At 47.6% G+C, this 13,034-nt stretch overlaps 1 protein-coding gene across 1 annotated transcript in view; it reads left to right on the top strand.

The window, feature by feature from the left end:
- The first annotated feature begins 2,095 nt into the window (after window positions 1-2,095).
- Window positions 2,096-13,034, top strand: part of LOC144121362 (SEC14-like protein 2) — a 71,702-nt gene continuing 60,763 nt past the window's right edge. Inside the window, exon 1 of the mRNA XM_077654552.1 lies at window positions 2,096-2,593. Coding sequence (XP_077510678.1) covers window positions 2,540-2,593 — 54 coding nt within the window. The 5' untranslated portion in view covers window positions 2,096-2,539. The remainder of the gene's footprint in view (window positions 2,594-13,034) is intronic.

Genomic DNA, 13,034 nt, shown 5'->3' with positions numbered 1-13,034 from the left:
GCGCAGAGTTGCAACGACGCATTAGAATGTGTTAGACAGGTAGAGAAGAACGGTCGGTCTAAAAATTAACACGCAGAAAACCAAAGTAATGTTCAACAGTCCAGCAGGGGAACAGCAGTTCACAATAGGCAGGAAGGTGCTGAAAGTGGTAAAGGAATGCGTCTACTTAGGGCAGGTAGCGACAGCTGATCCAGATCATGAGAGGGAATTAACTAGAAGGATAAGAATGGGGTGGAGCGCATATGGCAGGTTCTCTCAGGTCTTGAATGGCAGTGTACCAGTGTCCCTCAAGAGAAAAGCGTACAACAGCTGTATCTTACCGGTACTCACCTACGGGGCAGAAACGTGGGGGCTAACGGAAAGGGTTCAGATTAAGTTAAGGTAAACAACAGCGGGCTATGGAACGAAAAATGATAGGTGTAACGTTAAGAGATCGGAAGCGGGCAGAGTGGGTGAGGGAACAAACACGGGTTAATGACATCCTAGTCGAAATCAAGAGAAAGAAATGGGGCTTGGGCAGGGCATGTAGTGCGAACGCAAGATAACCACTGGTCCTTAATGGTAACGGAGTGGACTCCAAGAGTAGGCAAGAGTAGCAGGGGGCGGCAGAAGGTTAGGTGGGCGGATGAGATTAAGAAGTTTGCAGGCATAGGGTGGGCGCAGCTGCCAAAGGACCGGGTTAATTGGAGATACATGGGAGAGGCCTTTGCCCAGCAGTGGGTGTAGTCAGACTGATGATGATGATCATGATGATGATAATGATTAGAATGCGCCCCAAAAACGATCCTATTGCGGCCTTTAGTCAGATCAAATGCACCGCGGAAAGTGTATCCACGATTACTCACACCTACCTGCTCTGGCTAGACGAAGCCAGTGCTGCTCTTAACTAGTGCCGCAGAATAAGCCCAGCATACCATTTTAAAGAATTTTTTTCTCAGAAAAGATGCAAAGGAGCTTTGGTGACCGGACCCAGCAAACGTATTTCGCCTGGCGGCTGCTAGAGGGTGCGATACTGGAAAAACATTTCATTGATTTCATATTGCCTGCTCATATTGTGAGCTTCGTATGCACAAACTAATACTATATCAACATGTTGCCGTGGCTGTGTGTCTAAAGAACCCAGAACGAGATAATAGGCTGAAAGCGCTTAGCCACTGAAGTAAATTTGCGGAACTTGGACGGGAGACGCCGGACCAAACCGGGCGCTGTCCGCCTGTGCTATCATATTCCTGGCGGTTCCGAAGCCGGCCTCTGGGAGGCTACGCCATACGTGAAAGTTGCGAATTACTGTCCCGCACTTCGTCACGCCGCTGATCTCACACACTCTGTTCTTGTACAAACACGTGCAAATAATTAATCCCCAGGGCGCTACTGGGAAAAAGTTCCAATGCAGGAAATCCATGAAGAGAGAAAGTTTGAAAGGAAGAAATCCTCATTTGTCTTCTGCGCCGAATTTGGCGCCCTGCGCGCAACACACTTCGATTGAGATGAGACCAGCGCTACGCAACGCCTGGGCAGCGCATTTCATTCAAAACTGGTCCGCCTGCGGCAGAGTGACGACACCCGTTTCACCCTTGCTCAAACCACCGCCCAGCCGAAGACTTCGAGCGTCAGTTTGTGGCGCGCGGGTCGTTTCGCCTTTCAACCGCGTGGAAAAAGCCCTTTCGCTCTCACATTCTATATACTCGTTTCGTTTTCGTTGAGCGTTGATCTTTTTTTTTTGTTCCCGGTATCAGTGGCACGCGGATTCTTTCTTTAGTTAGCTTTATAGCGCGCACGTAGAGAGTATTTGCCTGCTTGCGAGGGGCTCTCCCCATTACTCTGTTTATTCCCCTTTCCCGCTCCGGCCAGACGCGCTAGTATCGTCCGCAGGCCTCCCGTACGAAACCACTCTCTCCGCACTCTCCACACGGCCTGTGCTTTCGGCTTCCTCGATGCGAGCGATAGAGGGATAGAAAGAGAGAAGAGATAGAGAGAAAGGAGTCGTTCTTGCTTTAGTTCGTGCCTCGGCCCCCCTCTCTCTCTCTCCACTTCTCTTCCCTACCGGCGCGGCTCGCGTTTGTCTATGAGAGGGCGCACGATCGCGCGAGCGAGTGCAGACGACATAATTTCGCTTCCGTCGCGTGCGGCAGCACCGGAGCATGCTGTTAGGAGCCCGCACTGTTGCCGTATCGATACTAGCACTCGTAGCAGACGTCTTGCCCTAGTGGTCACCGGTGGAGTTAGGAAAATCCAGCGTCGGTACTAATCGCTCTGTGGTCGGCGGCGTCCCGTGCGGGGTTGCTTGTGAATCGTGACCTCCTCTTCTTCGATCTCTTCGAGCGGCCAACATCGCACTGGACTCGATAGCGGCGACGTCGGAACGGGAAGGCGCCGCTCGAGAAAGGGGCCACATCCGAGGAACGGCCGAAGGCTAGGAGCGCCGGCTGCGAGCTTTTGGAAGCACCGTGGTGTCAGCTGGGCGCGTACCTGAGAGTTGCTTTGCCTGCAGTGGTTGTTGTCACCGAGAGACGCCGGAGTTGAAGTCTTCGTAGTTACCATGAGCGGACACGTCGGGGACCTGAGCCCCAAGCAGCAGGCAGCCCTGCAGCAGGTGAGCAATACTGAGTACCTGTACCTGGAGATACGCTTCGTTCTCCTTTTCCTCGGTATTATCATCACTCACGGATCTCTATCTCCATTTCCCCTCGATTTGGGTTGATAACAAAGAGAGAAGGAAGCAAATAACCTATATTATCACTATTGCATTCTTCACGCGGTGTAGGATACGTTACCTGGAGGCAACAAGCTTGATGTGACGTGCCTCGGGTTAAAGCGAACAGTCTGTGTTTTCGCTGTCAGCTTATTCTACCTTCAGCCGAGAACGGGCCATGCGAGAGGAAGAAGTTGTCGTTAGTTCGAACGATTCAAGACCAAAGTAGAACTCGCGACGGAATTCTCACCACATTCGCAGTAGCTACAAGCTACAAATCTTTGATTTTTAGCTCGTCTCACTGTGCAAATAATTTGTAAAATAGCTCTGATGTCATCTAAGCCAGTGACTATTAGAATAACTCCACCTGTTTCAAGCGGCAGCTGGTATAGGACGGCGGATTAGTTTGTTGAGACGGATAAAAATAACGAAGAAAGAAGCGCCCTTGGGGGTTCCAAGTTTCAATCCGCACGACTCTGATGTGCTGTCATAAAAATCTTTAGGCACTTCCGGCGAGCAATACGGATTAGAATGAAGTACTTAGACAGCCAATCAATAACTTTAGGCGAGACGCTTTCTGAACTCTGCTTTCTGCCGTTCGTTAGCGTAGACGTTGCAGCATTTTTTTTTTTTCAGAGCGCGGAAGCTTGTGCCACTTCGCTGTTTCATTTGAAAAGAAATGAGGGCTGTCTAGAAATTTCAAACATCAGAGCAGCACTGGTCCTGTACATAAAGTGAAGCTATCGTGCTGAAGCGTCCTGCAAGGTTTTAGCGCGCATGATTCTTGTTTGAGGCACAAGCTTACACAACGGTTTCGTCCACGCAGAGCTGCGCGATGGGGAAACGACGAAAGAGCATCCATGCGAGATAAGCAGGAAGGCAGACGGAAACGGGAGTCGGAGATCAGGACGAGGCAAAAAATACGAACTGGTGACAGATGGACGTCGAGACGTGAGGCGAGAGAGAGACGCGATTACAGTAAAACGGAGACTTGAGCTAGTTGGTACGTCATGTTCGTAGAAACAGCGCAGAAAGACGTCTTCTTACTCGTCCCTCGTCTTTTAGCGCTGTTTCTATGAACGCCAATTTATACCCGCGGAAACAGCAGAGAAACTGCATGAAGCTTTGACGTACGTGATGTCACCGTTATCATTCGCGATAATACCGTGCCTGCTATATTCGGCTACAACTCAAGAACGAAGCGTTACATGCCCCTTGAAGGAACCTCCCCATCCAATGGCGTCTACCGATTCTCATGACTTCGATGCTAATCCGCTTGAGCCATGGTAGCGCGACATCACAAGGAGCTGGCAGGAGCAAGGAGATTAACCACGGATTAATCGGATTAACCGCGTCGTCCCGAAGATCGGTCGACGTCATCGGCTGAAGGGTCCTCTTTAAAATGCATCTGTCTTCTGGTTCTTGAGTTGTATCTGGCTACAGTAGGACGACAGAGTCTTCCAGGTGAGATTCAGTGGTCTATGACGGTCGCATTGCCGTGGCCTATTGATCAATACAGGAAAAGATGAGCCAAGAGTATTACCTGGTCGTGCGCGCAGAGTCCGGCGTAACTCCGGGTTCTTTAATTAGCACACTGGCGTTCTTGTATTTCGCCTCTTTTGAAACGAGACGTCACCGCAGAGGCCAAGAGTCGAACCCGCAACTTACGCCCATGCAGTAGCAGGAAGCCATGGCCACTGAGCAACCGATATGGTCGGTGTTCACTCAGTCGCAGTACCTTCGTAGAATAAGAGCAAAAAGTTGGCGAGACCCCATAAGCAACAAAAACGTACGGTGACAAGGCTAGCTTGGTTGTAAACCGTCATGCGATGCAACCAGACCATGCTGCGTGTTACGAAGCAAAGCCTGGTTGGTTCCCGCGACGGGTGGATGGTGCTCACTGCGTAAGCGATTACGCCAAAGGACACGGCTGCAGCCGACTGCGAGCAGGACAGCTGCTCTCCAACGTTACTCGTGATTCACGAACATAACCCAGAATCCTCTTGGGCAACCGTGCAGAGGCCGCAAGAGGCAATTTCGGGAAGAGGTTCGCCATCGAATGCTGATAACAGAACGGCGATCGCACTGAAAAAAAGTTCAGCTGTGTCTGGCTTTGCTCACACGTCTGCACAAAGAACGAGGCGATGTGTGCATTTATTGTTCATAGTTGGTCACTTCATCTGAGCGTTTGTTCTTGTTTTTTTCCTGCGGGTTTCATCTAACGTTGTCTTAGTATACAATGGCGTTTAATGGTATACATAGGACCTTCTAAATACTTCTATAAGATATGTAGAAATGATACCAGTTATGAACTTTAGTAGGCCGGAAATTTCGTTTTTGGTTTCTTCTCGTAAGAAGGGAAACCATCGCAACTGGACCGGGGCCAATTGATTTGTTTTTGCGAATAAAATATCACATCTGCTCCAGCTGCAGTTTTTTTGTTATCAGCATGCTTGGATCCTATCAAACCCTGAAATAAAGCTTGTCCTATATCTCCTTAAAGTGGATATATCGTAGTCTTCTGGACTACGTCAAGGGCAAAATATAGCGCTGGCACTTTCCGCTTAATCTGAAACAAAATCCGCAAAAAAAAAACTTCCGTACAAGAACCTCGCCATAGTATTGCGGGGAATTCGCGTAGTTCAAATGAATTTTGAGACTCTACATTATGACGGCAGCCTTAACGGGGTAGCCGTCGCGAATGCCTCTCTTTTGCATAAGAACCTTGCTTCACTGTGAGAAAAGCGAGCAGGTAAAGAAAGGTTGGTCACTAAAATCGACCTTCCAAGAACGCAGAAAGCAGCCCCCAACACATGCGATTCCTTGGCGAAAAGAGCAGACTAGGAAAAAAAATGCTACTTCACGTAGCCCATTATGAAATGTTGTTCGCCAGAATCTAGTCGGTGCTGCTTTCATTACTTAAGATTTCATATTTTTTGGTTTCCTCCGAACAAGGGTTATATTTTGGCGCCTAACGCGACTGCACTGTTGCTTAGACTACTTTCTCTGCGAAATTTGTTTTATTTTCGCGAGCCGTGCATTTCAGGGAATAGAAAAGTGTTCGTTTCGAGGGTTTGCTACCTTAGATTATTCCAGTCCAGTCTCAGGTGCGATGTGGATAAAGCATTTCTATTGTGGATAAGAAGCTTGCTTCACTGTGAGAAAAGCGAGCAGGTAAAGGTTGGTCACTAAAATCGACCTTCCAAGAACGAAGAAAGCAGCCCCCTACAAACGCGATTCCTTGGCGAAAAGACCAGGCTAGGAAAAAAAATGTTACTTCACATAGCTCATTATTAAATGTTGTTCGCCAGAATCTTATCGGTGCTGCTTTCATTACTTAAGATCTAATCTTCCTTGGTTTCCTCCGAACAAGGGTTTTTTTTTTTTTTTGGCGCCTAACGCGACTACACTGTTGCTTAAACTACTTTCTCTGGGAAATTTGTTTTCTTTTCGCGAGCCGTGCATTTCAGGGAATAGAGAAGTGCTCATTTCGAGGGTTTTCCACCTTAGATTATTCCAGTTTAGTCTCAGATGCGATGTGGATAAAGCGTTTCTATTATGGGCCGAGGTGAAAAGTTTCTGTGTGTACGCTATCAACGTGTTTGCCGTTTCTGTCTCGCCTTCTCTCTTCGCTATACCTGAGTAAGCTCTCAGCCTGTTATTATCATCAAGTACAGTTTTAACAGAATCCCTGCTCAGAGAATACGTCAAGCCCTTACGAACAAAAAATGGAAATCAGCCACAAGAAGACGTTTGCGTTCTTGGCAAGCTGGTTTAATTAAGCGTTTGCCCTTCATAGCAAGGCGTAGTAAAAAAAGAAGGGTGTCATTATTGTAGTGCGATGAAATACTGCTTCTACTTCCTTCCGCGGAGCAACAAGGAAAAGTTTCCTAAACGATTCTTCGCCGAAGTGAAGTAGGCGTGTCGAGTGCTGCGCTACGAACCGACATAAACACAATGATCATGTTGTAACTCTCGAACAATTTGTGTGTCTGCACCAACGTAAAGCAACAAATCAGAAAAACGAGTTCGTCTTAGCGTGAGGCCAGAACCACCTGAGTAGCGTCGAGAGACTGGTGCACTGGAATAATGGTGAAAAATCTTAAAGTTAGACAGAATGCCGCGGGGGAGACAGGACATTACTGCAGTAAAATCGTGTTACACAGACATAAATATTCATTTTAGCTCATATTTCTTAGCGAAAAAAAAATTCGCTTGTCTGAATATTTCGTTCACTTCTAGTTAGGGATCGCAAGCTATAAATAAGAACACATAGTATCACACTTATCTATTTTTTTTTGTTCTTATAGCGTACAGTTTCACATTGCTATCTTTTAGAGAGGCGACGACCGGTTTCTAGAATCAACGATAATGGCGGGATGCAGTTTATATTGCAAACCTAACAACATGCTGCAAGCGCGGGCCGTTAGCTGGCCGAGGCAATTTTTTTTAATCATCATTGCGACAAAAGTCAAAATGCGCTGAATAGCAATAGAGAACGTTTCTTGAGTTACTATGGACTATGCGTTCATAATTCAGAATGAGTGCGTGCGTCTGTGCCTGCAGGTCGACGCAGTACCAAAGAAACCTCATTTTCCTAATGTCAACGGGTACTTCAGAACCGTGAATGAGAAATATACATTCTGTTTTTTTTTTTCAAACCTACTTTTGCTGCACGCAGGATATTTTAAGGAGTTTCCATGTTCAACGCGGAAGTAAAAAAAAAAAGGTTATTCTTGAATGTTCATCAGCTATTTCTTTTCACATTTCACGTACGTAGCTGTACCTGCATATGTCATTCACCTTTTAATTTGTGGCGCCTGTATATAAGGAGTGTACCATTGGGCGAGAGAAATACTTGTAAAAAATGGAGATGTTCCTTTACTCAAAGAGAACTAATCAGATATCTATACGCTAATCAGATATCTATACGCCAGTGATACGTACACACCTTTAATTCAAGAAAGATGAGGACTTAGAATGACAACTACAGGACGACACAAAAAAGCAACGCACAGCCCTCTGCACCTACTTTATGAAAGTTATATTTACACCATTAACATCATCTGCATTCTGCACTGCGTAGGAAATGTAGACGCTGCTGGGATGCAAAGTCCGTAGTGAGCATATAAAGAGCCGCCAAAAATCAGTAATTTGTGTATATATTTGTTTCCCGATAAAATTATTTAACAGCTAGCAAAGCTTTTTGTTCTACTTTTCGCCATAGAAGCAGAAGGTGTGAAATAATTGCCATGTTGCAGACCTCTGTACTGCACCTGTACTGCGTGTAGAATTAATTAAAAATTTCTTAATATCGTCTGTGTGATATCATCACGCACACGCTATTTCGAGCAGGAACTGAGCTGAGCCGTATAGGTTACGTGAATCCTGAGCCCCCTGATGCAACCAAGAGTATTAGCGCCCATCACATATAAGCACCGGAACAACGCGCAGCCTTCCTTCGGTGCGTGGCACACCGGCGAAGTATTTAATTATTGCTACGGGCGCTGTGCAAAGCAGCGAACCCTCTCACCGGTCGTCCGCAGTGTGCAGAGGCTGATGGGAGAGAGAGGTAAGAGGAGGGGGAAGGCTGACTCTTCCGAGTGTGAAATAAGGCTAAGGCCTCGCCGCTGGAACGCGTGTTTCGACATCCAACCTTGACGGATGTTTGCGGCCTTCTCGAGGTAAATACGTATCGCCCAATCCGAAACCTTGCTCCGAATTTCGCGCTTAATACCTTGCTTGAAGCGAGCATGAGAAAACACTGCCGTCTTTGTCAAAGTTGTCTACGGGGAAACAGTCACGTAGCCAGGATAGAAGGCGGAGGGGCAGGGGGCGGTTGCAGGGGGCTTCATGTGCGACGGGAGCATTTTCAGTTCAGTTTCAGAAGAATGGGTGTGTGCTTGATTTCGGAACAGTGGACGGGGGGGGGGGGGGGGGGGTTGATACGGGCCTGTGAGGAAGCCATTTAAGCAGCAGTATCAGGGTACCCTGAAACGACGCGTCGCTATTACCTCGAAGTATGAAAATTATCTCTCTTTTATTTTCAGACCTATGATTGCAGTGAAATAGTGGTTGAATGAATGTTCTGTAAAACCTCACATTTAAACGTCATTGTGTCCGACGCCGATGAGTTTTACTTTGAACGAATTTCGGCGCGCTGCAATTTTAAGTTCATCAAACATTTTGCAAAGCACTTGCAGATCACCGGGTCAGAATGCATAACTTATGCAGACGCTGCAAATCGTCCTCGACACTGCGCAAACTACGATTACGAAACTGCGCAGCTCGTAGAAACTTCGAAGCGCACTGCTTTCACATACTAAACTGCGAAATATCACAGCTACTTCATGTTGGTATAGTTACGCAGCTGGCTTGTAGTAGGAGCAGTAACCGCACTAACTGTATAACCCAGTTACATAGATGAAGTCGTTGCTTCACAAGAATTCGAGCGAGTGAGGCGCTAATCTCTCTACAGAAGTTGAACGCCTCTGCAGCCTAACTGACTCTTTTCGCCACAAGAGCAGCATGAAAGTAGAGACAAACTTGCTCAGTTCACTGGGGTGGCAGTACCGAATGGAAATTAAGTATTGCAAAATAAATGTCCTGAAAGATAATATTAATCCACAACATATTTCCTCGGTTTTTAGTAAAGAGTTGTGGGGTCATTTCACTTGAGTTAATCTTCACTTCAGCAAAAATTTCCTGAAGGTTCCCATGAAGTTCGTCCAAGAGGTATTTCGCTGTGCTCGATACGCTTGCTATCTCACCCTAGTAAAAAAAAAGGTAAATGACAGAAGGAAGCAGCTAACTTGATGAAGTGCTCTCGCTGCATTAAATGACTCTGAGCATTTTGACAAAGGCATGCACCTAACTTAACCCAATGAGTAGCATCAGTTAACGTGTCCGAAGAACGCTCCCTTTGGGGATTCTTTGGGATAGAGACAGCGTTATTAATCCGCGATAGCATTGAGTGAAGAACGCTCGCTTCGTCTTTGAGAATACGGCACAATTCTGTAGAAGGACACTTATGAGTTTATTTGCATCGTCTACAGGAAAGAGTCAAACAAAACGCGTGATCTTTCGGCTAGCGAACGCGTGAACAGCGCTCGCGTTCCCTCTTCCACATCTTGACACACGTGCACACCAAGCTGTGTTGATGAACGGTTGTCTCACTTCCCTGCTGCCACCAAGCGGACAGAACTGTTTAACAATTACCGACCAAGCCTAGTTGATGACGGGGACCCGCCCTCTTCTTCCTCATGAGTGCCCAGCTCTAGACGACAAATAAGCACCCTGCAGATTGCCTGATTTCGAAAACCTCTCTGCGGGTGACGTCATCACGACGCCCATGAGCACATTTTGTCTCAGAAATTGTTTGCATCGTAATAAGAGCCACTTGTAAGAGGCTGTGGCTTTCACGGGAGTGCTGTTTTCAAGCATCCGCAAGCCAACCATAGACGACCGGAAGGCATCGTCTCCAGCTTTTAGCCTTCACTCCACTGATAAACAAACTGTAAGGCAAGAGCCTAGTACGCTATTTCAATTTGTTCTTCGAACAGGGGAGGAGAAAGAGGAATGGCGTGGTTCCTGCTCGTGATACAAAGGCCATGTCAGACATGTGGACGGTTGGCAAACCAGGAGAGGTCCGCGTGCGTGCAGGCGTCATGGCAATCCAGGCACTACCTTGAGACCTTCTGAGAATATTCACGCCCAAGGGGTTGGCACAAACGCGCACTTGCGATTTCATACTCAGTCGTGCGGCATTCGCAAGCTATCGTAGTACCTCTGACAGTTCAGCTCACAAGCAGGATAGAATTAGACTCATAAAAAACCAAACCGTCATTCCCCACAGCAATGCCGTACATTCATATCGCATCAAACAATGTCAGGTAGGAGGCAGGCTTGCTTCTCAAAAGAAGTGATTTGTCAATCCCGAAGCGTTGTGATATTCTAGGCATCGGCTGTTCTTTGTTATAAACGCGTCGGTATTCCGGTCACAACGTCGGATTGCCCCGCTGAACGTCGCCGCTGTTATTTAACTTTGACTTCTATCTACGCACGCCACCTTCGGCATTCATGATCTCCAAGAGAAATCAGTTTACCTAACTCCCTAGCAACACCGAAACCTGTCTAGTCACGACGGCATCAGAAAACTATCCAACCTCCTCTCTCTTTGTTCGCACTGTAGTCACTCGCTCCCTTGGCACCGCTGCCAGAGTATCTCACCGGAAGGACTTGTTCTTCCAAGATCTCCGCTTCGCATGCAAGCTGGCATGAATGAGGAAGCCAAGATGAAAAGGTCAGAAATGAAGGGGGGGGGGAGAAAGAAAATAATACATCGATAGCGGCGGCCCCTAACGCCCCGTTGGCATCAGACCTCCACGAGTGTAGATCGTCCGTGCGGGAGCCGCCACTCCGGCCTCTCCTGCTGTCACGCGCCTCACACCGGTTCTCGATGTGCGCCCAATGCCAAGGCACGCGCCGGACGCACACGCTGGTGATCAGCGGTCGCATGCGTCCGTGCGTACCAGGAAACTGTTTAGTATGGCCAGCTAGGCAGGCAAGCAGCCAAGCCGTCTACGTTCACACCGTTCGGCCTCCTGTACCTATCTGGACTGCCGCGTTGTTTCCTTGCTTAGAAAACTGACCGGAAAAGAGCGGTTACGTTTGGAAATACATAGCTTAGGTGCGCTGCTCTGAACACAGTACGCGTAAATAGGCAAGGTTAAGAAGCAGCGCTTTCTGGAGGAGAAAAATCTGATATTCAGAAAATTGTCCCTTGGCCCTCTTCCGTTCCAACGTACCACTCCTCCTCAACTACGCTCCTTGCAGACAACAAATTGTCCGCGTCGGTATCGATCGCCGATTTGATACGCTCACATGTGTACCATGATTCTACAAACACGTACACACCGGTTGGCTTTTGTTCTCTTGCATTTGATAGCATGGCAAAAGACTTCCTTCGTTGCCCTCATCTGTCATCTGTCCGGCCATGTCCTGTCACTGATGTCACTCCTCGTGACAGGAACTGTGAGGGCACTCAACCCACAGTGTAGTGTTTTTCGTGCACACCTCACAGCTGACGTGAACGTCGTGGCTGAATTAAAACGGGCTGCCTTTAAACGGACGACAACTGGTAGTGGAAGCTTGAAGCTGATGATGAATGCGCGAGAAGAAAGAATTGTTCCAGCTTGTGAAGAAAGCATCACAGACAGACATTGCGACTCCTGTTCTAGAGCATTCCTACAGCATGCCTGTCACGGGCTCGACAACAAGCCAAAAAATATGTTGCTCCCATTTGAACAGGCGCACATTTCGTGATAAGCTCGTAGTTTGCGTAACGTTTTTCCAATCGATTTCCCCGACTGCAGCCTAGACACCGAAAGCCTGTCTATTAAGGCGAAAGCCTTTAATGGCTCATTCTCCTGTCCATCCGGCGTCCGTTACATCCAGCAGCTCAATAAGAAAAAAAATTTTTGTGCACGGTGGGATTCGAACCACTATCCTTCCGTTCCGCCGCCGAGCGTGCATAACGACTACGATACTTCCTGCCGATGAATATGTAGTTCTGCTTGTCTAGGACGCTGGAGAGTGTTTGCGGAAAGGCGTCGAATCAGACAGATGCCTGCCAAACGCCTTCCAGTGTCTTCAGCATTTAAGATTAACAACCATTGTGCACTTAATGCACTTAAGTGACACAAGCAGCGACACCGCGCTAAAGGCTTTCGCCTCACCGCACTTTAAGTCAACAAAGTGCCACTCCGAATTTTTTTTGTCTCTGTTGCGTTCCACAACAGATGCAAGTGGAGTAGCCTGTAAATCCGTTAATACTGTCTGGGTAGATGTATCGCTTATCTTTCAACGTAATAAGAGTGTCGACTGCACTGTTTCTGTGCCATTCCGTGCCCGACGGTACTTGTAAATGGGCTCAGAGCCATCGGGCGTAGACACACCACTCGAAAGCTCTTAATTTGAACAGCCCGGAGAGTCCATACTACATGGTAGGAATTAGCAATGAGGTACAGAGGAGGCAACTTGGCTGTCATCAGTCATATACTTGCCTAAGGTGCAGGCCAGGTTTCTGGAGAGTTCCAGGCAATTGTATGTTGTTGCAGAGCAAAGCAAACGCAGCATGGACCTTTCTGGAATCGCAGTCAACTTGTCAGTGCCGTCGGCGTGTAATAGGAACATTAGTTCACCGCATTCCATTTGTTCAGGCGATGTAAGTCGGTCTTCCATGAAATCCGGTTGACCAATCGGAATAGTCGGGGCGGTTAATTTAATGTCTACATGCATTCTACTGCATGCGGCTTATTTCACGTGAGACGAACATCACTTT

Source organism: Amblyomma americanum, chromosome 2 (genome assembly GCF_052857255.1).
Source record: "Amblyomma americanum isolate KBUSLIRL-KWMA chromosome 2, ASM5285725v1, whole genome shotgun sequence".
In the NCBI taxonomy this organism is placed as follows: domain Eukaryota; kingdom Metazoa; phylum Arthropoda; class Arachnida; order Ixodida; family Ixodidae; genus Amblyomma; species Amblyomma americanum.
Note: the sequence above shows the minus strand (reverse complement) of the source record. Positions and strands in the feature narration are given on the sequence as shown.